General features: G+C 49.8%; 1 protein-coding gene across 3 annotated transcripts in view; it reads right to left on the bottom strand.

Annotated features, from left to right (window-relative positions):
- PHC2 (polyhomeotic homolog 2) overlaps positions 1–25,341 on the bottom strand; it is a 120,522-nt gene that overhangs the window by 35,125 nt on the left and 60,056 nt on the right. The window contains exons 2-7 of one of the 3 annotated variants that reach the window (XM_042244411.2): positions 13,432–13,641; positions 10,678–10,836; positions 9,588–9,665; positions 8,992–9,156; positions 6,795–6,947; positions 5,428–5,740 (exon numbers count right to left, since the gene is read on the bottom strand). In XM_042244411.2, the coding sequence (XP_042100345.1) occupies positions 5,428–5,740; positions 6,795–6,947; positions 8,992–9,156; positions 9,588–9,665; positions 10,678–10,836; positions 13,432–13,587 (1,024 nt within the window). In that variant the 5' untranslated portion in view covers positions 13,588–13,641. The remainder of the gene's footprint in view (positions 1–5,427; positions 5,741–6,794; positions 6,948–8,991; positions 9,157–9,587; positions 9,666–10,677; positions 10,837–13,431; positions 13,642–25,341) is intronic. The other 2 variants (XM_012148937.5, XM_060411367.1) reach the window with 2 other exon arrangements.

The following is a 25,341-nucleotide window of genomic DNA, read 5'->3' as shown; positions in this document are numbered from 1 at the left end:
CATACGGTCAGCAGGCCTTAAGCAAACCTGGGAGCTGACACAGAGAAAATATGGTCAGAACATGGTGAGAAAGTGGGTGGTGATGGAGGGTGGGAATAAGGAGTGAAAGGGAACAAGTATCTACTGTGAGCCTGCTCAGTGCTGGACACATCACATCTCATCCATCTTTGTAGCATGTGGTAAAAATCACCATCTTAGTCTCATAAATGAAGAAATCAAGGTTTACAGAGATGAAGTAACAGGATGCTGGTCACAGAACCAGTAAGTGATGAAGCTGGGTTCTGAAACCAGGTCTCACTGTGAAGCCTATGCTTTTCCCATTCTAACACTCCTGCCTCCCTGAAGGGAAATGAATCAAAACTGTCCTGAGATTGTAAGCCTGGGTCCAGGAATACCTGATGACTGTGGACAGTGGCCAGGAACGGGGAAAGGGGGATCCTTTCTGAAGAGGGAGACTTCCAGCTTTGGGGTTTGATGTATGAATTTCCAAATTTTAAAAATGTGTATGCAGGTGGGGTGACATCCTCATGGGAGGATCCCACAGATAGCTGGAAATCGCTGGGGGCGGGGGTGGGGGGGCAGAGTTGGATGTGTACTGAGGAGTCATCTGTGAACAGTGGGGGCAGGCATCTGAAATGTAAGAAAAGGCAAGGTCTGCTAGAAGAGAGGTGTCAGAGTCAAACACGACAGGGGATGGATGGACTGAGTGTTTTGGGAGTCCCACAGCTAATGGCAGTGGGGCCGGGGAGAAGCAAGGAGCTGCAGGGCCCACCTACGTGCACAGATGGTCCCAGGCCCACGTGGCCACTCTGGGCAGAGATGTCTCCCAGTGCCAGCTGAGATAATCCCCTTCACTTCTGTTCTGGAGACATACTCAGTTTTCAAGGCGCGACTCAAATTTCCATAGCCCCTCTTAGAATTTACACTTGTTCAGCTCTAATGCCCATATGGTTGGCATTGTGTTTGGCACATAATAGGTGCTAAATGAGTATTTGCGGAGCTGAATTGAACAATTAAGGAGGGAAAGCTATATGGAGATGGTAATTAATTATTTTTTTCTGAGCCATACCTTCTTCATTTGTGAGATGAATAATTATTGCTAGGAGTAAATGAGATATGTAGGTTAGGCATTTAGTACAGTGCCTGGAACATGGTTGTTCATTATTGGTTGGTAATTATCATTACTGGTAGCAACCATGGATGTAACCCAAGAGGAGCTTAGGGGGAAAGAGTTGGGGAAAGAAGGAATGCCCGGCAGTTCCAAGGCACACAGTCTGCCTCTCTTCTTTCTCTCTCTCACACACATGCACACCCATGGTGAGAAATGTTCAACAAATATAAAACTTCTCTGCTGATATCTGCTGGCTTCTCCCAACCCTGACCTAATACAAGGAGGAGATGCTTAGTAATCTCAATCTGGTCCTACAGTGGGTAACTGAAATGATCGTCATAATTGGTTGCGTGATTTTAACATTAAAATTGTTGGAGCCAGAAAACAGGACCTCGTGTAATGTTTTCGTTTCTACTGAACTTCCTCAGCAAAAGTGTGTTCTACCCCACAGTTTGGCAGGTGCTTTGGGAGGGTAATATGGTACCCAAGGGTCCTGGAATCAGCACGCGTCACATTGTCCAGCTTCTCACAGACAGAATCACTACTCCCTGACACAAAACCCTCTCTGTGGTAAAAACAAAGCCACTGTGTGGCAGGCCTTCCCAACAGTGAATTCTCTCTCCTTCCAGAGACCTGAGGAGGGACGAAGAGACAGAACAAAGACCGGCATCTGGAGCACAATTGTGTGAAAAGCTCCCAGGATTTCTAGTGACTGGACGGCTCTCTTATGACAGCATCTCCCTCCTGGTCAGCCACTTTCTTCTCACCTTTGGGCCTGCGTGTATGTCCAGGGGCCTTGAGTGGAGCCACTAGAATGAGGACTCCAAGAACCAAGCCTCTTATCAGGAGCTGTGACCCAGCTCCTCCCCCATCCCCATCTCCTCTGGAGGCCAGGCCTCTGGGGACCCCTCTTCTGCCCTCCTGGTTCAGTCTCAGTCTTTCCATCACACTGCGAGGCCCAACCTCCCTGCTCTGCTCTCTGCCCCCCCCCCCCCCCCCCACCCACCAACCCACCCCTTTGCCGGGCATAAGGGACCTTTTCTATTTGCAGAGCCTAAAGAAGCCCGTTGCCAAGGTGACAGGAGCGGGAACAGCAGGGAGCTTGCCATGGGGGGAGGGGCTTTGCCCCCAAACAGCTGTCAGTGGGAGCAGTCCCAGCTGGGACTGCAGCATTTGCCTGCTGGGGAGGGAACGGCCCCCAGAGAACACATTCCTCCTGCTCTCCTCCCCGCCGACACTGCCCCCCATCACAAGTCTCCACTGGTTACTTTCCCTGGGGGCAACCAGCCAGCCAGCTCAAAAAATGCTTCAATAACAAACAAAACCTGCCACTCCGCTCCCCAATCCCTCTCTCTCAGTCTCTCTCACACTCACACACACACACACACACACACACACACACACACGCATGCGCACACACTCTGATCCCCGCAGTTCATTCACAGTGTGTTGGCTGGGCAGGAGGCCAGAAGTTACCTCCTGCCTGGGGAACAGTGGCGGCCCAGGGCAGGTGCTGCTCCTGGCCACCCCCTCCCCACCCCCATCAGGTCAGGAGAATTATTTCAGACTTTTTTTTGTTCTAGAAGCCCTAAAAGGATCTGTTAGCATCTTAAGCCTCCCCGCTGCCTTCCATTTGGGCTGTTGAGGGTGGGGAGTAGAACCACAGAGAGGAAGGGGTGGGAGGGGAAGTGAAGAACAGGGGGGACAGTGGGAGGCAGAACAATGCAAAGCCTAGTGATTCCTGTCACTGGGGAGAGAGTCTTTGTGGTCTGCGACTCACAGCTGCTCCACAGAGTTCTTGTACTGCCTATAGCCACATACTGTTAGTCTTAGGCCACAGCTGGGGCCCTGGGCCTTGGTCTGTAACTCACTGGCCTTCCCTTTTATCAAGGCTCAAGAGAAGAGAGCCCTCTGCTAGACTCTGCAAAACCCAGAACAATCTGAGAACCACGAGGCTCTCTGAACTTTGGGTCAGGAATAAGAAAGGCCTAGGAAGCCCCAAAAGAGCTGAAAGAGGCAAACACGGCTTGATGATTAAGAGCATACTGTCTGACTCAGCCAGACGTGGAGCTGGTTTCCAGTTCTGCCACGTAATACTGATGTGACCTTGAGTGATATTTATAGTAATTTCTTGGGTAACCACTCTGAACTTTGGTTTTCTCATCTGTAAAATGGATGAAAATATCTACAGGGGTTGTTCTGAAAGGCAGAAGAGGTGGGGTACATAAAAAAGCCCAGCGTGTTGTCTAATACACATCAGACGTTTTTATCAGTGCTGGTCCCCTTTGTGTTCAGTTTTCTTGAGGCCCCAGGGTTGCCTAGGAGCCTTAGGAGGAAACCTAAGAACTAGTCTTTCCATTGAAGGGTCCTTAGAATCTGGGGGGTGGGCGCTGGCTTAGATCTAGGCAGGGGTTATGTTTTGACCTGGGTAGAAACGGGATTCTCAGGAAGTCTTGAAACGCAGATGTTGCTCTATGGTTTGTAGGTGGCATGAGGAGGTAGGAGAAATGTTATTTTGGGGTCCTTGCTTTAGTCTCAGCTGATATCAGCTCATTTTAAGACACCCCACCTCCCCCAACCCAGACTTTACCCTCTGAGCCTCGGTTTATTTCTCCATAAAAGGAAGAAGCTGGACTAGTCTCTGGAGAAAGCAATGCCAGACAGGAAGAAAGGCCCAGAGTCACAGGGTGGTTAAGCTTCTGCAGAAAGCTGCCTGCCTCAGCTCAGAGGGTCCACTGGAGGCAGAGACCACCTCTGTCCTTGAAGCCTCCAGAGGGTGAATAAAGGACTTGAATTCAGGCTCTTCGCAGCTCACATCGCAAGGCTCTACCTATGCCTCTGTGATCTGTCCAGAATGTCTTCCCCTCTTTTGTTGGGGAAATGACTCCTGCTTCAATATCCAGTGCCATTTCCCTGGGGGGACAGCATCTCTGATCCATCCTGCCTGGCACAGAGGTGTCCATCTAGGCCCCCCCCCGCCCGTACCTCACACTTACTCCTACAATGGCAATTATGAAATCAAATGGATTTGCTTAAGAATCTATCTCCCTTCTTTTGATTGCACCCTCCTTTAGGTGAGAAATCACATTTTGATCATTGCGGTTATCTAGTAACAAGCACCAAGCAGGCTCTCAAGAAAAATTAAAACGCAGGTTAGACTGGACGGTAAAATGGTCTGGGTGAGGACAGAGTGGGAGTCGTTATTTCAGGGATGTGACCAGGGTGACTCTATCTGTAATGCAAGGTCACATGGTCCATCACTACATTTCTGTGCTATGAGAGCCTGGTCTTCCCGAGACTGATTAGTCTGGCCTCCAGGGCTGCTGGCAGATTTCCTCATCAAGGATTGCCTTCAGTAGGCAGCGCTGGGAGAATTTTAGCAGCAGGGAGAATCTAGCCCTAGGGAATACTGATTCATCCTGTTCATATAATTTGCCTCATAAATAATCTGCTAGATTATTACTTTTTTAATCTGCAAGATTTATTCTTGAGTACCACTCTTACTGGCAAACCTTTCTTGGCTCCTCTCCCTCAGGCTAGATGGTGCCTCTGTGATCCTCCAGGGCTCAGAGCTAACATCTATGACAGGCTGTACTCATCTGTCTCTCCAGACCCTGCCCACCTGGGAGGCAGGGCCCATGTCTTATTTATCTCGGCACCCCCGGAACTGGCAACATAACCGATGCATATTAGTCAACAAATGTCTGTTGAGTGACGAGAAAATAAACTTCTCACTTCCTCATCTCCCTGTGTGGTTCTTACATGCCTCTGGCTAGCCCCTGTCCTTTTTTTTGCTGACTCTTAGAGAATTACAAAATAGTGTAACTGCCAAACCTCCACTGCCTAGGTGAAGAGCTATGATTTGGTACCCTGAGAATCATGGTACCCATTGTGAAGAAGGTCTTATTTGGGATTGCCCTGGTGGTCCAGTGGTTAAAACTCTGTGCTCCCACTACATGGGGCACAGGTTCGATCCCTGGATGGGGAACTAAGATCCGGCATGACACATGGTGTGGCCAAATAAAAGAAAATTAAATGATGGACCATTTATATGAACAAGGTTCTCCTCTTAAAAAAAAGAAAAAGAAGGTCCCATTTGTTTCCACTAACATGGCTTCCTTCTTTAAAGCTGGACGAGAAGCATGAAATAGACTCTGGAGCTGGAGAACATCTCAAGACTGTAGAAAAGGGGAAAGAGAGATCCACGGCTGACACCTTATCTTGCCCATGGGAAATAGGAGAGTGTGAAAATTTCCCCCTGACCCATCGTCCTTCTGAGTTTTCAGGGATAGGATCCTTCCTCCTGGAGTGCTTACCTGGTGCAATGAGCGGGTGGGTAGCCACGGCGGGCACCATCCGGCTGAGCCCAGCCCGGCCCTCCAAGCTCCCGGGCACACTGCCGTTGCTGTCTCCTCTCTTGAGTGGCTCTGTCACACTGTCGGTTGTGCCAGACTTGGCACCTGCAGGGGAACCCTGAGCAGTGTTTCTGCCCTGTGATGGGGTAGGCAGAGGCTGGCTACCACTTGGCGTGGGCTTCAGGGCCAAGCTGCTCAGGACAGGCTGGGTGGGGGTAGGGCCCGAGGCTGCTGCAGCTGGTGTCTGCTGTGATCGGAGGGTCAAGTTCTGTACCTGGAAAAGAGGGGTCTGTAGGAGTCCAGAGAATGTGGGTATGAGCAATGCCGACACATAGTTCAGACAGGGAAGGAGTTAGGGACGGATCCAGGAATGCTGAACGTGAGAGTGAGCTGTTAGATCGGAAAGAAAGAGAGAGACAAGAGACAAGGGGCTGAAGGAGAAACCAGGAGCAGAGTTTCTAAAGGGGACAGACAGTGTGCTGGTCATTGGATTCATCTGCAGAAGAAACCAAATTCTGAGCAGGGATGTCTGCCTTGGCTGGGGCAGACTGGGGAAGGGAGGCTGGGGCTGCTTCTCCCTTCTGTTACCTCCCCTCCTCCCCCAATCTATCAGGATGGGCTGCGTACCACTTAGAAAGAATCATGGCAGGGCATGGGGCTTCCCACACTGGGAAAGGCCAGGGCAAAAGTGAAAGTGAATCGACCAGCAAGGTCTCCCAGGTGAAGGATTATCCTGTCCTGAGGATAGGGTTTACACATCAGCACGGCCAGGCTGACTCAACTTGGTCCCTGGCACCCTCTGCTGGACACACGGAGGCTGTGCCAGACTCGCGTCTGACCCCTATCCCTTAGATGGGGCTGGTTCCTCCCCACCACCCACAGAATCTTTACAGCCACAGCTGTGTCTGTGTGCTCCCAGCAGAAAGAAGGGACCTAGGACTCATCCTTGCTCCCTCTTCCATGCCGTTTTTCCTGATTCCTAGAGCTGCTAACATGTGTAATCAGAGTGGAATTTTCCTCTTAAAAAGCAATGACATCAGAGCTCATCCTGGGGAGGGTATAAGGTAGTGAGGGCCACCGGTTCTGGCAATCACACTTGCTCCTGCCCTGTGGTCAGGGCCCGAAGCAGGGTCCGGAGTGGCCGAGGCCTTCTCAGCGAGGAGTCAAGGAGTGAGTCTAGGGGTAATGGGACGCCGTCTCCCACCTGCTTTCCTGGAGCACCCCGAGACGTTCAAAGCTCTTCCAGGGCTCAGGCCCAGACCCAGCATCATTGCCCCCATGGCAGGGGTCCCCACCCCCCTGCCCGCCCACAAGCATGGAATCCTCACCTGGGCAGGGGTGGGGGGCCGGGCGGGGGAGCCAGTGCCGAGCTCAGGCTGCACGGTAGCGACGGTGGCCGTGGGCGTGAAGATGAGCTGAGGGGACAAAGGAACAGTGCCGCCTAGGCTCCTAGCTACCTGCACCAGGTTACCTGGCTGGGCCTGGAATCACAGGAAACGAGGTGCCTTTTACCTGCCCAATGTGGGCTCAGCCACAGGACACGACAGCTCAGCCAGGGAGCAGACGGGGTTGGGGGGAGGACGTGGGGGAGGTGGGAGAGGGAGAGAGTCCAGGGGTGCCTCCTGAAAATCTCAAGAGCCCCCTCAAGTCCTGATCCAGGCCAGGCAGGGAAGGGCCAGAGCTAGGGTGCTGTCCTGGGGTTGCACCAAGTCAGGTGTACTTCAGAAGCCTCTGCTAAGAGCTCACCCCAGAGAAGGGACCAATAATGATGGCCAGACACCCTCAAGTCCCTCTCTGCAGCATCCTGGGGAGCAGGGCCCCTGGGCTGAGACAGATGCCCTGGAACCATGTTCTAAATCTCACCTGCAAGTTATGTGGCAGCCTGGATGGGAGGGGAGTTTGGGGGAGAATGGATACGCGTGTATGTATGACTGAGTCCCTTCGCTGTTCACCTGAAACCATCACAACATTGTCTGTTAATCAGCTATACCCCAATACAAGATAAAAATCAAAAAAAAAAATCTAACCTGCTCTGGACTCTAGGTGTGGGTCAGAACAGGACTTTCTGCCAGAAAGGATCAGATTAGATTCTTTTGGCCACTTTTTAGTCAAATTTAGATTAGGCTGTGTGTGTGTGTGTGTGTGTGTGTGTGTGTGTGTGTGTGTGTGTGTGTGTGTGTGTGTGTGTACATGCATGAGCAGAGACAACAGTGCTAAAGGAACCAAGAGAAACCAAGCTGTACTCGTGTCTATATCTCCTTGCACGGCGCGTAGGGACTGAGGGTCTCTGTGCGACACTCCCACCCTTGCGAGTCCAGCTCTGGACATGTATATGACGGCACATCTGCTCCTCTGAGCGAGGGCACCCCACTTTGGGGAGGGAGGTGGCCAGGCTCTAGGGCTCCAGCGGGTGCAATTGAGCCAGAGAAGGGGTGGGGTAAACTGAAGACAGAGCAGGTGTGGGTGGTGTCACATGGGCTGTCTAGCTCCCTGGAGAAGTGGAAGTCTGGTCCCCATGGGTGTCTGAGGCTATTCCCCAGGAAAGGAGCTGCACCTCAGTGAGTTCAGAGTCAAGAACTGGAGCAGAACTAGAAAAGCTCCCAGTGTCAAGCTCTGGCCACAAAAACTAAACGAGGGCTGGGGCCGTACAGCCTTTAGGATGGCATGTCAAGGAGCTGGAGAGAGAACAATTCAGAGCAGGGTTGGGAGACCAGACTCAGAGTGGGCTGAGCCCAATCTAGACCTAGACCTAGACCTGCCTGCTTCCTTGGGTGAACAAATCCTGCTGCTTTCCTGGGAAAGTCTGCTTATTTTAGGAACCCCTCAGCTTCTTATGGCCTCTGTACCTCTTAGGGACAGGTGTCAAGGCGGGACTCTAGGTATGTGTGTGGAGGGCTGATACCGTCCTGAGTGCATTCGGCCCAAGCAAGCCCACCTGATGGATGCTTGACTGGGTGGCCCTGATGGGAATGGAGGCCCGGCTGGGAATGCAGTGGCGGCAACAGAGTTTCTGGAGCTGGCGGCCGCCTTCACCACCTGGGCTGGAATGCACTCTTGGCCTTGAACTAGTGGCCAATCCCTGCAGGACAGCCCCAGCGGACTGAGACCCCACTTCCGCAGGGTACTCGGATGTTTGTGCAGTTGCTTGTCTCACGTGTCTGAGGGGACAGACCACCTGGGCACAGACCCGTGGGTCCCCTACTGTAACTAATTTTAGGGAGTGGTTTCTGGTAAGAGGAGGATAATTCTGTTTCATTCTCCGAGGGAAAGGAAAGGAGGCATCATGGGTAACTTAATTTTGGCCTGGAACCCTACCTTTCTTTGAGTCATGGAGCCAATATCAAAGCTCCCGTCAGCCTTCCAGGCCGCCTTCTTTATGTCATCCCTGCTTTCCTACCAACTGTCCACCTGGTGCTTCTTTCCCACCTTTCTCTAATTGCCACCCTTCTTTAATCGCCCAGCTCCCAACTTCTCTGCCTCTGTCCTCCTGGCTTACCTGAGCCATGGCCCAGGCTGGGGACTCACCATCTGTGCCCGGAGATACATCTGTGCTTGACTTGCAGTCAGGGCTGGAGAAGACGTGTTGCCCAGAAGCACAGCCTGCTGGGTGATGCCCGAGGCTGCGGCCGAGTTGACACTCTGTGCCCGGTTGATGAGCTGGGCTGCTGCTGGGGAGGCTGCCAGGTTGATCTGGGGAGAGAGACACGTGCAGTAGGAAACGGGTGCTTCTGTGGCTTAACTCTGCACCCCTCATCCACTTCTTTCTCTCCACCTCCCCTGTTCCTTGGTGGACTCAGCCTTCTTTAGGACCAGCTCTGATCCCTGGGTCCTGGATCTCCCCTCAGCCCTGCTGCGTCTCTGGCCTGTGTGCAGTGCTGTTGGAAGGGGGCTGAGCCATGAACTGGGAGCCCTGACAGTGTAAAGATGACAGGGAGTTACTAACCGAAATTAGAAAGTGGCACACATTTTTTTTCTGGCAAGAGTAATGGATTCCAGCCATGATTCTACATGACTGAGGATTCACCACCGTTGCATCAGGAGGCTCATGAGCATTTTGGGCAAAGAGGAAGGAAGTGGTCTTGGAACCGTGGGCTTGGCCTACTGCTCCCCACCCTACTCACCGAGGATGACTGGCCAGGGGCCTGTGCGGACACACTGCTGCCTGAAGTGCTCCCTTGTCGGTTGGCCACCAGGCTTGCCTGGGAAAGAAGAATCCTTGTCACTGAGGCCCAGATCTCCTCCAGCCAGTCCCTTGGCCCTCACCCACCATGGGATGCACTGCAGGGCACTGATGAGGAGTCATGTCCTTACTCTGGCCCATCTACGGGGCCTCAAGCAAGTGCCTCGGCTTCCTCTTTTATACAGTGGGGACTGCCTGCAGGATTGCCGAAAGGCTTACACGAGGCCGAGCATTTACACAGAAGCACTCCAGCTGTCAGCTAGACCATCACCCATGTTTCCAACTTTCTTCAGCCCCTCACCCCGCCCCCCTCTGTTATACCCTGCTCACAGGCTCCCACATGGTGAGCTGGGCACAGACTGTCTGGAACATCCAGCCTGTGCCCTCCCCTTGGCCAGCTTCCTCTCCTCCTTTCACCGTTTCTCCAGCAGGCATCCATTCATTCACTCACCGTTCCTCCAGCAGATAGGTCCCCACCCACCCCCAGACTAAGGTGGGCCTCCTTGTTACTCTCCTCTTTGGGAGAGCTTGTCAGCAGTCTGATATTTAGCTACTTTGCTTTCTCGTCTATGTGGGTTTCTGTGTACTTGCTGCCTCCCCACCACAAGCTCCAGGAGGACAGGGTCCACGGTGCACCCGGGGCTGACATGAACTCTGGCATACAGTAGGTGCATAAGCATTCTGTTGACTGAAGACTGAGGTCTTCTCAGCCACTGAGGGCAGACGGGTGGGCTGCATGGGTGACGGCCTTCTGTGGACGCCTTCGTGCACCCTCAGTCCCCTCCCTGCAGTGCGGAGCTGTGGTGAGGCAGGCAGTCCCCCCTTGAGCAAGGCCAGCTCTGCTCGAGAGCTCTGTGGACCCCGGGGGAGGTCTGAGCCGCCCAGAGCCTCTCTCCTCATCTGCTGAAGGATGCAGATGACAGTGGTGCCTGCTCCACAGGGGTGCCGTGAGGAGGCAGTCAGAGAATGTGTGGGAGGGGCGGGGCACCTGCCTCTTCCCCTGCTTCCTTTGGTGGCATCCTCGGTCTCACCTGCTGCACGGCCGCCAGGCTCTGGAGCTGGGCGCTGCTGAGGTGCTGCTGCTGCAAGGCCGCCGTCTGCAGCATGAGGTGCTGCTGCTGGGCTGCATACATCTGCTGCAGGTACTGGGCCGCCGTGCTGGGCTGCCGGTGCAGGGCCTGCTGGATCACCTGTGGAGGGTGGGGCCGGGGAGGGAAGAGCCCCTTCTGCGGCCAGGCCTGCTCCAACACCTCCCCGCAAATGGCCAGGTCTGTGATCCCCACTCGCCAGGGAGCAGGGGAGATGGCTGTTTGCACAGCTCCACACATTCCCACCTGATCTATCTCCATCTCTCTTCAGGGTACACACTCCCTATTCTGTCTGGATATGGGCGGCACATGCCCCTCCAACAACCCTCAGGTCAGGAGACAGGAGATCTGTGCCACTGGGTCCTATGGCAGGCTTGTTAGGTACCCCTCTCCACCACTCTGCAGCCTCAGATGAGAGTAACAGGACCACAGGGGTGATGATGACAGAGCGAACCGAAGCTCAACAAGGCAGAGGGGGGAAAGGGATGGGGAGAAAGAGAGACAGGCTGGAAGTGGGGGCCTAGTCCAGCCAGCCAAACCAGAATCTGTCCAAGGGCAACCCCCTCCTGGCAGGGTCTGCCCCCAGCTGCTGAGAGGTCCTACTGGTCCCTCAGGAGACTGTCTCTCTGGCCTTGCAGAGCAGGGATGCTACAGCCACAGAGATGCTACAAGTACAAGGATGCTGCTGCAGCCGTAGGGTGCTGTGTTCCTCTTTTACTTTCTCCCTCCTTCTCTCCATTGCTCCCTTTCTCGAGCTACCATCTCCCACTAGTCTTACTGCTATTCCCTCTTTTCAGATGGGACTGGTTGAGCCACACTCTCCCACTCTCCCATTCCTCAAAGCCTCTCCTCTACCCTCAGGAAGAAGGAAAAGTGAACACCTGTCTTCCAGCCCTGAGACCCTGTATCTTCTTCTCTATCCTCCTTTCTTCTTACCTGTTCACTCTCCTGCCATTTTCCCAGGGTGGGGGGTGCCCTACTTGGGCCCTGGCCAGGCTTTGGCCCACTTCCTACCCTTATTCTGCTGAATCCCTTGGTTACAGGGCTGCTCCTGCCCTGGGTTCTGCCCCCTGGCAGTGAGCCTCCAGTCTAGCTCTCTTTGGCTCAGAGTGATTTCCAGGGGCTGGTAGCTCTTGGACAAAATCACCTTGGGGCTCAGATTGGGGGTTTTATAAAAATAGGCTGATATCACAGATTCTCCATGGGCTCTGGGGTCTCCCCAGACACCCTTTCCACATACCATCTCCTCCATACGCTTCCTTCAGTGCACTTTCCCCTCAGGTTCCTGCTTTACATGCATTCAGTTCTTCTTATACCTTGTTCTCCCCATAATTCTTTCTCCTGTTCCCTTTATCTAGCCTTTCTATTTCCCTTAGACTCCTAAAAGCACCTCCCAGCATCCAGATAGCAGTGGTAGAGACAGACTCTTCCTCCCTGGAGGATGTGAACGAATGGAAGTAGGAGGGACCCCATCGGTCCTACTTGGGTGCAGAACACAACTTCGGGTCACTCCATTTGCCAGAGCAGAAATCTCACATCCCTTTTGCCTGGAATTGTGGTGAGAGGCAGGAGGGGCAGGAGGGCACCTCCTAATGTCCGCAGCTAGAAACATGCTAAAATACTCATGTGCAAAGGGCCCAAGGGAGGAGGCTCTGCAGGAGGCGGCAAGGATGGAAGCATGGTGCTAATAAGTGTGAGGCAGAGACAGCTAGGAGAGGAAAGATTCCAGAGTATCTGATGGGGTCTGCCCTAGCTAGACTTCTCGGGCTCTCCCACCATCTGCTGTGGCTTCCTCTCCATCCCCTAATCTGGGCCTAGGGCCAAAGCAGGGTAAGGACACTCATCTGGTACACTCAAACTGCAACGGCGAAGCCATCAGAAAACACATTTCTCCGCTGAGGTCTTTCTTTTCTGCCTATTTTATCCAGGAACTTCAACCAGACATTGTAGGGAATAAGAACACAGATTTGGGGTGGGGGTGGAGGGTGAGAATCAGGTTCAGCATTTTTGTCTTTACCTGCATGACCCTGGATAAGACACCACTTTCTCTGAGCCTCAGTTTTCTCAACTATAGAACTGTGCCTAATAAGAACCCTCCTCCCAGCTGGAGGAGAAGATAAATAGGCAAAATGCTTTGGACAGCATGGGGTGCGTGGCAGATGGCAGGCAATGTGTGGTCATGACTGCATTTTGGAGGAGTGTGTAGTCACCCAGAAGGCCTCACGGGTGACATTTTGCAAACCACTGCTTTAGGGAAGAATGCAGAAGGCTGCAAAGACAAAGGGTTGTTTGGGGGTCCTCTTTGGTCCTGTGTGTGAGAGACTTAGATTTGTCTTGGGGCAATGGTCACTTAGATAGTGGGTCTAGGTTGCAGCTGAGCTGATCCTGATCATTTTTTTCTGTTTGCTAGTTTCACTTGTCAGCCCTTAATAATTTCATGCGCATCTCCTCCCCAAATGATCCTGTGGGGTCTGAGTCACCAGGTAAGAAAGGGAATTTTCCAGCTCTGCTAAGTATTTCCACTCTCCCCGGACCTCCTTGAGGGAACCCATCTCGCATCACTGCTTCTCCAGTGATGCACAGATATCTGCCACTAACATACACCCTTGTGCCCATTCTTGATTTGGCACCCCGGCTGTCTGACCGGACCACGCCAACACGTCCTCCTGGTTAATGAGTAGTCAGGTGGCATCTTACCTGCACAGTCTGCCGGTCAGGTATTCCGCTGTACACAGAAATCTGGGGACCCGTGGGCCGGCCACTGCCACCACTGCTGCTGCTGCCGCCGCCGCTGGCACTGCTGGTGACACTTGCGCTGCTAGATGTATGGGGGACCGGCAGCTCGTTCTCCATGGCCTATGGGATGGCACAGTCAGGGTGCTCAGGTAGCGGATGAGCAGGCAGGTGCTGGGAGTAAACAGGCAGAAGGGAAATGCTTAACTAACCAGAGAACGCACAAGTAGGCATCTGTCTCCCCCAGCCTGTGGTGGGACCTCTTCTGAACCGAGGTCTTGAGCCACCCCTGCCATCAGGACAAGGCTCTCAAGGCGAGATGTGAAATCAGGTCAGCCTGAATCTAAACCCTGTGACCTGTTATTCTGCTCGGGGAGGTGAAAGACAGCCACGGAGGATCCCCTATGATGGGGTTCCTTAGGGAGCCCATGTAATCTTAGGGAGCATCCTTCGCACCAGCAACCTCTTCATCAGTGGGGTGGAGAAACTGAACATCAGAGAAATTATTACTTGTCTGTATTTACACAGGCAGTTCTTAAAAGAAATGGGATCAAAAAATCTAGAGAGAACAGAATGAAAGAAAGAGGCAATAAAATAAACTGTAGTATTTGTCTTGTTTGCCAAGACAGAAGAGCTTTGAGTATGTTTGGAGTCTGTTTCCTTCCCAAAGTACTCAGCGAGTGCTCCCCAGTCTATGCTGAGCAGGACACCACATTGAGCAATGAGGTGAAAACCACAGGCTTTGGAGTCAGAGAGACTTGGGTTTGAGTCCTGGCTCTGTCACTCACCAGCTGGGAAGCCTTGGCAAGTCACACTTCTCTAACCTTCTGTCTTAATCTGGCAGACACAAGACTGTATGGATTGCTGGGAGGATATTAACGATACAAAGTGCTAAGTGGGGAGTCGAGCATATACTGAGAGTTCCTTATTCACTGGCTGTTGCGCTTATTAAAACTGTCCCCAGCCTGGTTCCCACTGTCCATTTCCAACAGATCGGTCCTCTTCCACGGTGGAACTGGCAGAGTCTCCTGGAACTTCTATCCTGGGCACTAAGGACAGAAGTGCAGAAATTCCTTCAGGGACCATTGTATGCTTGGGATTCAGAACTGGAAGCTGTGCATCCCTTCAAGGCAATGTGATTGGGAGTGGAGAAGAACTGAGAAAAAGGAAGGAGTTGGGGAAAGTCATGCCCAGGTCTCAGGTCAAGTTCCTCTCTTTTTCTTCTTTCATGCTATTCCTAAAAATCCTAATATATATGTGTGTGTATCAGCTTTCCTTCTACCCACTCCTCCCTATATCTAAAAACCACACTTCTTGGTCATTCTATCATAGAATTCAATTCTCTGCTTCAGGATTATGCCAACTTAATAAATGAAGAAAATAATAACATATTGAGAACCTTAGTGTAAAGAACTAAAATAGTCGTTAATAACGCCCTGCCATCTTCTTCCCAACATGCTTAGTTTGGGGGTTGTCAGCATTCCTCAGGATGCTGTTCTCAGACTGGGTAAGTTTTACTATGGGCTGCAAAAAGTATGGGTGAAGGCTCAAAGACAGGAAGATTGGAGGTGAGGAATTCCAGGTTACTCCCAGTGGAAGGCAACAAGTTGAAGTTCAGAGGCCTATGGCTTCCAAGGCAAAGCAAACAATACTCATGACCTGGTCCTTAAGCAGTGATTTCCCCTAGCTTTTTAAAATTTAATTTTATTCTTTTAAAAAAATTTCTTGGCCATGCTGTACAACATGTGAGACCCTGGTGTGCACTTCGGCTGAAGACTTTGTCACATATCTCACATTTAAATAATTTCTTTCCTGTATGAATTTTCTGATGTCTACTGAGGTTTGAGCTGTCAGTAAAGGTTTTGCCACACTCAAACAAACAAACAAACAAAACATGTGAGATCCAATTTCCCAGATCAGGGATTGAACCTGCGCCCCCTTGCACTGGATATGTGGCGTCTTAACCACTGGACTGCTAGGGAAGGCCCTCTCCTAATTTCTATGTCTGCTTTTACAGCCACAGGGCAAAGCCGCCCTCCATGAATTCCCTTTGTCCTGAACCGCACGCAGCTCTAGGACTCATTTTGGCCACTCACTCATTAAGAATGCTCATGATGATAATGGTGGTGCAGGCTGATGAGACAGCAAAGCCAACAAGCATTTCCTGTGCTCTGCTCAGTTGAAATTTACCTTATGTTCCATGGAAGGAAGGGTTGGCTTGACAGAAAGGGACAGAAGGCATACTTCTGATCTTGCAGAAACTGACAACCTAGTTGTAGAGATGAGTCTCTGTTGGAATTAGGAGGCTTACCAAGCAACAAATCAGTAAATGAGAGTTATGTTCAAACTTGGAATAGCCCACAGAATCTCAAAGTCTTCTTTTAGTTCAATGCCCACCTCCCTTTTCCAAACTGTTGACCAGAATTGGGTTTCAGTTCTTGCTTTGCGTCCCACCCTAGGAAATCTCAACGGAAGTAGTATACTTATAGACATAAACAAAATGAAACAAGGCAGAGGCCACAGCAAATAAAGGAGGGGGCAGTCTACATCCTGAGTGGTCAGGCTTGGCTTGTGTTTTTGCAGTGGCCAGGGCAGATCTTGGGCACAGTGCTCACTGAATTTTTGATGAGAAATAAAAGAAGACAACATTCTAAAGACAGCAGGGCATTTGTTTATGGAAAAACTGCACAGGCAAGATAGCAGCTGCTCCCCATGTGAGAGAGAGAGAGAGAGGGAAAGGGAAAGAGAAAGAGGGAAAGAGAGAGAGAGGGAGAGAGAAAGAGAAAGAGAGAGAGGGAAAGAGAAAGAGAGAGAAAGAGGGAGAAAGGGAAAGAAAGAAAGAGAAAGAGAGAAAGGGAAAGAAAAAGAGAAAGAGAAAGAGAGAGAGAGAGAAAGAGAAAGAGAGAGAGGGAAAGAGAAAGAGAAAGAGGGAAAGAGAAAGAGAGAGAGAAAGGGAAAGAAAAAAGAGAGAAAGGGAAAGAAAAGAGAAGAGAGAGAGAGAGAGAGAGAAAGAGAAAGAAAGAAAGAGAAAGAGAAAGAGAAAGAGAGAGAGAAAGAGAAAGAGAGAGAGGGAAAGAGAAAGAGAGAGAGAGAAAGGGAAAGAAAAAGAGCAAGAGAGAGAGAAAGAGAGAGGGAAAGAGAAAGAGAGAGAGAAAGGGAAAGGGAAAGAGAAAGAGAAAGAGAGAGAGAAAGAGAAAGAGAGAGAGGGAAAGAGAAAGAGAGAGAGAAAGAGAGAGAGAGAGAGAGAGAGAGAGCGAGAGAGAGAGAGGGAGAGAGAAAGAGAGAGAGGGAAAGAGAAAGACAGAGGGAGAAAGAGAGAGAGAGACTGACTTCAGCAACACAGTCTGTTTCCTGAACTCTCTTGCCCGTCTGCCCGTTCCTTCTGCTCCCAAGCAGGCCTCTCCCTCCTCTCTTCTTCGCCTCAATCTTGGCTTCTGCACTCCTCTTCTGTCTTGTTGATTTTTGCCCCCAGCCCCTGGTTTTCCCATTCTTGTTGCTAGCCCTTCAACCTCATCCTTTCCCACCCCCGTGCTCACAGCTGCCCTCCCCCCACCCCCTCACACTCACCTCTCCTCTTAAATAATATTCCCCCCTCCCTCTCGCCCCCTTGTCCTCCTCCCATGGACCCTGACTGGCTACTCCAGTTAACGCAGAGGCGCTCTCTCCCTACTCCCCTCTGCTGTCTCTCCCACACCCTCTCCCCGCTGCTCACTCCTGGTCCCACTCCCTGGGCTCCAGCTCCCTCTTCTCTCTCTTGCGGTCCCCCTGCCTGGCGCTCTCTCTCCCCCAGACCTGATCAGACACGTCCTCTTTTTCATTCTCAGGCACATGGAAAGGAAGGGAGACTCCTTCTCCCTCCCTTTCTGCTGGCCGTTTCTCTCTGTTCTCGCTCTCACTTTTGAAGGCTACCGCCCTCTCTCCAGTTACTCTCTCTCTGGCTCCTTTGCAGTCTCTCCTGCGGAGCACAGAGGAGGGAAGAATAGGCTCTGCCATACAGACTAGGGATCACTTCAAAGGAGAAGTAACACTTGAGCTGCCCAAACCTACACTGTGTCTCTGCTTTCAAAGCAGGAAGCTGCCCAGTTCCGCCTTCCACTCGTCAACCACTTCTAGAATGTTCCCCAATCAACACGTTCCTAGTTTTCCCACAGCCTGAACATCTGATGAGCATCTAGAGCAGGCGAGGTATGCTTGCTAAGTACTGGGAACTGAAAAGAGACATGGACCCTCATTTCAACATTCATAACTTTTGGAGGCTTATCAGAAATGGTGACACCTAAGCCCTATAACCCAGAAAAAAATGCACAGATATATAAAAAATGTGCTTACAATTGTAGAGGTTAATGAATCTTTGGAAGCCTGTCCCTTAACTCCTGACTCCATTTTTTGTTGGTGGGATTGGGCATAAAGTACAAATTTAGAAGTAAAAACAATGTTGCCCACCCTGATCTGAGTTCCAAATGAGTCATAAGAGCTCATGTACTGGCATTCAGAAGAGTGGAGTGTTGAGGGATGCGCACAGTGTGGTGGAGGGAAAGAGAGGGAGGGCTTCCCTAGGTTTCGTGCATGCAGAGTGGTTACCGCTGCAGGTGAACAGATCCCCAGCCTTGCCCTCTGCCCATTCTCTGGTGCTCGTTGTCCCAGGAGAGGAGACACACTAAAGGAGACAGAGCATGGACTTAGGAGACCGGTGATCCTGGCTTTGGGAATGCCAGCTCTACTGTGACTAGCTGCATGGCCTTGGGCAACCACTATCTATTTCCAGAATCTTCACCACCCCAAACATAAACCCCATCATCATTTAGCAATAACTGAACGTCCAGCCCCTGATGAATTCTAATCTACTTTCTCTCTCTATAAATGTCTCTTCTAGATATCTCATATAAGTGGAATCATGTAATATTTGACCTTTTGTATCTAGTTTACTTTATTTAGCATGTTTCCAAAGACTGGAGAATGGAATGGCAACCCATTTCAATATTTGTGCCTGGAGAATCCCCAGGGACAGAGGAGCCTGGTGGGCTGCAGTCCATGGGGCCGCAGAGAGTGGGACATGATCGAGTGACTAACACTTTCACTTTTCAAGGTCTATCCGTGTTGTGGCAGGTATCAGAATTTCACCCCTTCTTACGGTTGAATACTGTCCCATTGTATGTATCTATCACATTTTATATATCAATTCATCCATTGATGCACACTTGGGTTGTTTCCACATTTTGGCCACTGTGAATAACACTGCTACGAACATGGGCGTACAAGTACCTGTTTGAGTCCCTGCTTTCAATTCTTCTTGGGTATATACTTAAGAGTGGAATTGCTAGACCTTAAGACAGCATATTAAAAAGCAGAGACATTACTTTGTCAACAAAGATCCATCTAGTCAAGGCTATCGTTTTCCAGTGGTCATGTATGGACGTGAGAGTTGGACCATAAAGAAAGCTGAGCATGAAGAATTGATGCTTTTGAACTGTGGTGCTAGAGAAGACTCTTGAGAGTCCTTTTGGGCTGCAAGAAGATCCAACCAGTCCATCCTGGAGATCAGTCCTGGGTGTTCATTGGAAGGACTGATGTTGAAACCGAAGCTCCAATACTTTGGCCACCTCATGCAAAGAGCTGACTCATTTGAAAGGACCCTAACGACAGAGGATGAGATGGTTGGATGGCATCATTGACTCAATGGACATGGATTTGGGTAGACTCTGGCAGTTGGAGATGGACAGGGAGGCCTGGCATGCTGCGGTTCATGGGGTCACAAAGAGTCGGACACGACTGAGCAACTGAACTGAACTGATGGGAGTTCAATATTTAGCTTTTTGAGGAACTACCAAACAGCTTCCCTCAACTTCATTCTTTGATATTCCTGTTGTCCCTGCACCATTTGTTCAGTTATCTCTGTTCTTGGGCTCTCACAGTTTCCCCACTGTTTCTCAGTGTGGCATATGGACGCCCATGAGCTGACCCTGCCTGCCTCCCTGGCCTCATTTTCCACACCACACCGTCACTGGGAACTGCGTGATTCCAAAAGACTTGAAGTTTTGGACATCTAGTTATTTCTGACCTCCGTGCTTTTACTTATGTTGTTCCCTCCTCCCTGAAATGCCCGCCTTCCATCTGTCACTGAACGAGCTCCTCAGATCATCAGAACAACCTCAGGCTCTTCTGTGAAAATTTTACTGAACACAGATTCCTCTAACATTTCTCTTGCTTCCTTTAAACTAGGTTTTAATTTCTCCCTTAGAGCCGTCCAGTTGGTTGGCTATTCCTTGACACTTTGTGCTTACCTCTCTCCCAGCTCTTGTAATGTCATGTCACATGAAACTGATCTGTTTATATGTCTGTCTTTCTCACTAGACTCTGAACTTCTGGGGAACAAGAATTATATCCTGTTTTCCCATTTATACCTAGTGTTTTATTTCATAAATTTTTGTTGAACAAAATTGCTTGAAACATACCACACTCCATCCTACTTCTTGCTGGAAAGCTTTGTTTAATTTCTATCTCATCTGCAGAATTCTCACCAACTCCTTTCAAGCATATACCACTGGTGTTTTAATTTCAGTACCTTCTATTAGTATCTGCACTAAAATATTGATTATTTATTGAGCACCTATTATGTATCAATCTCTATAGTAGATGCTTTATAAATATACATGATCTTTCTTACAGGATAGATATTATCCCTATTTTGTCAATGAAGAATTTATCAAAGTAACTTATCTAAGGTCATCACAGAACTAGGATGCCAAACTCAGTCTGACTCCAAAGCCAGAGCTCTTCCCACACTGCACCCTCTGAGATGTCATTCATGATCTCATCTTGAGCAATTATTTCAATGACACTGGCCAAAGTCTATACTGGAGCAAACTAGATTTTCAGAGGTGGCAAAGAATTGTGGTCACTGAATTTAACCCCTAATTATTAATGAATGTCTATTAAATATTGCATACTTACAAAACAACCTCTCTCTGCATATAACATGGGCTTCCCAGGTGGCTTAGTGGTAAAGAATCTGCCTGCCAATGCAGGAGACGGGAGTTCATCCCTGGGTTAGGAAGATCCCCTGGAGTAGGAAATAGCAACCCGCTCCAGCAAGTCCTGCCTGGGAAATCTCGTGGACAGAGGAACCTAGCAGGCTACAGTCCATGGGGCTGCAGAGAGTTAGACATAGCTGAGGGACTGAGCACACATATATATAATATACAAAGGATAATACACAAGGGCACTCACCAATCAATTTAAGAAATCAAACATTACCATAATCCCCCTTGTTTTCCCTACGCAAAAATTGAAGCCTAGCGTTTGGGGAAGTGAGTCACTTAAGGAGACTGGGCTCCGCTGACTGTCCTCCAGAAGCATGGTCATGGAGCCACCCCTGGCAAACCTACTGGACCTGTGGTTGAATTTACTCAACTGGAGGACTGGCGTTTGTTCTAAGGAGAAATCTGAAGCTAGGGTCCTGCCGTATGTCACTTTCTCACTGGTCTCCTGGTGGAAAGGAACTAGGGTTAGAAAGAAACAGAATTAATTAGTAAGTGTAGAACAATTTAGCAGCTTTTAGACGTTTTTGACTACAGCCCACTCTTTGAAGCCAAGCTTGCAGGGTCTTCTGTCCCGAAGTCCTGCTCTGTGGGAAGCAGCAGATGCTCTGAAGGCTCGTGGGAGCCACGGAGGCATGAGTGGATTCTCCTTACACCCCCACCCTGGGGCCCCACGAGAAAATCCCAACACTTTAAACTTCACTCAGCTTTCAACATTTCACACACCCCTATTCAGTCTCCTTTTCAATTCCTACCCTTATTCCTCCCTTCTCCTAACTAGTTCCTTACTTCTCCCCCAAGGCCACCCATCCCTGTGTACTCCCACTGCAAACGCAGCCAGATCTGATTAATGGCTAATGTCTAGAACTGTTTCTAGACAGTTTCTCTCTGTTTCTCTCTCTGTCTGTTTCTCTCTGGGTTTCAACTCACTGTGTGGTTTTGTGTGAGCTGGCGCTCTGGAGGCTGTGACTGGTACTTTAGCCAGTTTCCCCTTCCCCACCGTAAGGGACCACTTTGAATGACATGCTGACTGTAACCGGCTCCGATAGTGATCTGATTACAGGTCCCTGCTGCCCAGAGGGCCTGAGACCAGCAGCTGGAGAAACACTGATGGTGCTGCCCTCCCAGGAGCCACCAAGTCTGGGGAACACTAGGCTTTTGTCCCGAGGGTCAGGGAAATAAATCCATTTGCTGCGGATTACAGCTGTGACAGGGGTTCCAGGGAACTAGAGAAGAAACTAAAAACAGAGCTCTCCAAATGGAGCTTAAAGCCTTGGGGGTGGAGTTGGGTCGGCTCTCCCTAACAGAAGTGGAGACTGACTGATGGGAGATGAGCAGTCTAGTAGCCTTCAGAGGCTGCTGGCGTGGGGATGCGGAGTTTGAAGAGGCAGGGGACAGTGCTCTTTGCTGTGGATCTGCCTCTCCGTCCAGGTACAAGTCACTGTTAGCAAAGTGTTCAAGCTCTCTAGGCTCGGGGGCCCAAAAGGAGAACTCCTTGCACCTCCCTACAGTTTCTGCATCAACATAAGTGTCCTGATTTGCACTAATGTGATTATGCCTCTGGCAGCTGTCTGAGGTTACTGATACACTGGAAACAGCCCAGATGGATTTAGCTCAAACTGCTGCGAAAAGTTCTTCTCTCTCCCCAGTCCTCTATATGCTGTCTCCCTTTAGTGTCTCTAGAAACCCAAGTACATAAAGGAAGGCCCACAAGCGGAAATAAAGGATCAGAGTTTAAAACTGGTCATGTAGTCCTAGCCATCAAAACAGAACAATTTCACTGTGAAATAGAACCCAACAAATAAAAAAAATATTTTAAAAATATTTTAAAAAGTATTTTTAAGAGACACACTGAGAGACGCAGTTTCAATGCCTGGGTTGGGAAGATTCCCTAGAGGAGGAAATGGCAACCCACTAGGTATTCTTACTTGGAAAATTCCATGGACAGAAGAGTCCATGGGGTACAAAGGGTTGGATATGACTAAGCATGCCCATGGGATACATCTCTTTTATTTTGCACTTGGAAATAATTTTAGATTTATAGGAAAGTTGGGAGAATAGGCAAGAGCTCCCACACACTCTTATGAACCACAGTATAATCATCAAAGCCAGGAAAGTCACATAGATACACTGTTATTAAACAAATTACAGACCATATTTGGTCCTCCTTTTAGTCCTTGGAACGGGCTTCCCTGGTAGCTCAGTCAGTAAAGAAACTGCCTACAGTACAGGAGGCCTGGGTTTACTCCCTGGGTCAGGAAGATCCCTTGGAGAAGGAAAGGGCACCCCACTCCAGTACTCTTGCCTGGAAAATCCTATGGACAGAGGAGCCTGGTGGGCTCAGCCCATGGGGTCACAAAAGTCAGACACAACTTAGCACCGCTGGCCCCAGATACCATGTGGCATTTGATTTTCTCGCCTCCTCAGTCTCCTCTGACCTGTGACAATTTCGTCCTGTCCAGTCTTTCGTGCCACTGACATTTTTTGATGAGAACTGGTCAATTATTCCCCAGACTATCCTTCAAGTTCAGTTTACTTGGTGTTTTTTTTTCTCCCTCATGATTAGATTGAGGTTTGGAGAAGGTGATGGCACCCCACTCCAGTACTCTTGCCTGGAAAATCCCATGGGCGGAGGAGCCTGGTGGGCTGCAGTCCATGGGGTCGCTAAGAGTCGGGCATGACTGAGTGACTTCACTTTCACTTTTCACTTTCACGTACTGGAGAAGGAAATGGCAACCCACTCCAGTGTTCTTGCCTGGAGGATTCCAGGGACGGAGGGGCCTGATGGGCTGCCGTCTCTGGGGTCGCACAGAGTCAGACACGACTGAGGCAACTTAGCAGCAGCAGCAGCAGCAGATTGAGGTTAGCCTTTTTTCAGCAAAGTGCTGCTGTGTCCTTCCCAGTACCTCATCTCCAGGGTGACATGTTATTGATAGGTCTATTACTGGTGATGTTAACCTCAGTTACTTGGTTAAGGTCAGAACCCTATAAATTTAAATGAGCAAACTTTTTCTGAAACCCCATTGTTTCGTTTGTAATTTACAGACGGCAGACTCTATCAAGTGTTTCTATAACAAGCTGGTGCTGGTTGGCTGAAGAATATGAAGGGGAAAAAGGGTTTGATCTCTTTTGAGTTCATGCAGTTAACGCCACGTTATGATGGCCCTTGGTGTTTGGGAATGGAGGCAGCCTTAGTCCCACTGCTCTAGGACAGGGCAGCCATAGAGCCTGCATCTTCTGTGGCAGGACCGGCACTTCTGAAATGGGCCTGAGAGCAAATATTTTAGGCTCTGCTGTGACCACTCAGCTCTGCTGTGCAAAAGCAGCCACGGACAAACCCTAAGAAGAGTGTGGCTGCATTGCGATAAAATATTAGTTATGAAAAAGGAGGCGGGCTGGGTTTGGCGTGTGGTCTGTAGTTTTCAGGGCCCCTGGTTTGTGCAGACCCACACGGCTGACTGCGCGCTTGCACCAGGCTGGCTGACAGCATGGGCTCTGGTGTTAGACCTGGGTTCAAATTCTGAGCAGGACACACACTAGCCACATGTCCTTGAGCAAGTTATATCATCTGTTGGGCCTCAGTTTCTTCAGCAGAGAAATGAGATCCCATTTCCTTCATAGGCTGGTTCTGTGGGGTAAATGATATCTGTAAAGCACCGAGGGCCACACTCATGTGATGAATGTGAGGAGGCAAGCGTGATTTGGGATTTGGAGAATGATTACTTTAAACGTGGATCCCAAAGGTTGTTTTTGTCATCAGTCACAGTCACATTCAAAAGTCTCTTTATAAAGAACCACGGTCTGGTCTGTTTTATCTGTTTACATTTGTGCCTGTTTTTAAAAGGGCATTTTCCAGAAGGCTCTTTAGGAGCAGATTTCGACAGTTGATCTCCATAGTGAGTAAGAATGCGTGCTCTTGGAACAGCCTGCCTGGGCTCCACCTTCAACTTCTCAGTTTGACTCCAAGAAAGTTGGGAAGTCCTCCCCCTGCCACATCCAGGCTTCAGTCCCCTCAACTGTAAAACTGGGGCAACAATATCACCTTGTAGCGTTGTTCGGAGTATTAGATGAGTTAATACAGAGACAGCAGTTAGATATGTAACTGGCACTTAGTATACTCTTAATAAATGTTATTTGCTGCTATCATGATTATTATTAATTGCTATTATTATTGACATTGGAGAAGGAAATGGCAGCCCACTCCAGTGTTCTTGCCTGGAGAATCCCAGGGACAGGGGAGCCTGGTGGGCTGCTGTCTATGGGGTCGCACAGAGTCGGACACGACTGAAGTGACTTAGTAGTAGCAGTATTATTATTGACATTATTAAAGGTTCTTCAGTCTTAACTCCAGGGTTTGAAGATGGATGCTATTCTATTGGTTCAGACAAACTTGAATCCAGTTGTTGCATTAAGTTGGTGCCCAATGTCAGGACATTCATCTCTAATTTCCCAGCCAGCCATCATACACTGTATCTGTGTCCTTTTTTCTCTCACTTCAAATACTCCTTTTTATGGGCTAAACTGTGTCCCCTCAAAAAGATGCCCAATTCCTAATGCCAACATGTCAGAAAGAGGCCTAATTTGGAAGCACAGTAGATATAAGTTAACATGAGGTCATACCTGCATAGGGTAGGCCCCTCATCCAATGACTGGTATCCTTATGAAAGAGTGCAGTGTAGCAAAAGAGACGCAGATGTATAGAATGGACTTTTGGACTCTGAGGGAGAGGGAGAGGGTGGGATGATTTCAGAGAATGGCATTGAAACTTGTATACTATCATGTAAGAAACGAAGTGCCAGTCTATGTTCGATACAGGATACAGGATGCTTGGGGCTGG

Source organism: Ovis aries, chromosome 2 (genome assembly GCF_016772045.2).
Source record: "Ovis aries strain OAR_USU_Benz2616 breed Rambouillet chromosome 2, ARS-UI_Ramb_v3.0, whole genome shotgun sequence".
Lineage (NCBI taxonomy): Eukaryota > Metazoa > Chordata > Mammalia > Artiodactyla > Bovidae > Ovis > Ovis aries.
Note: the sequence above shows the minus strand (reverse complement) of the source record. Positions and strands in the feature narration are given on the sequence as shown.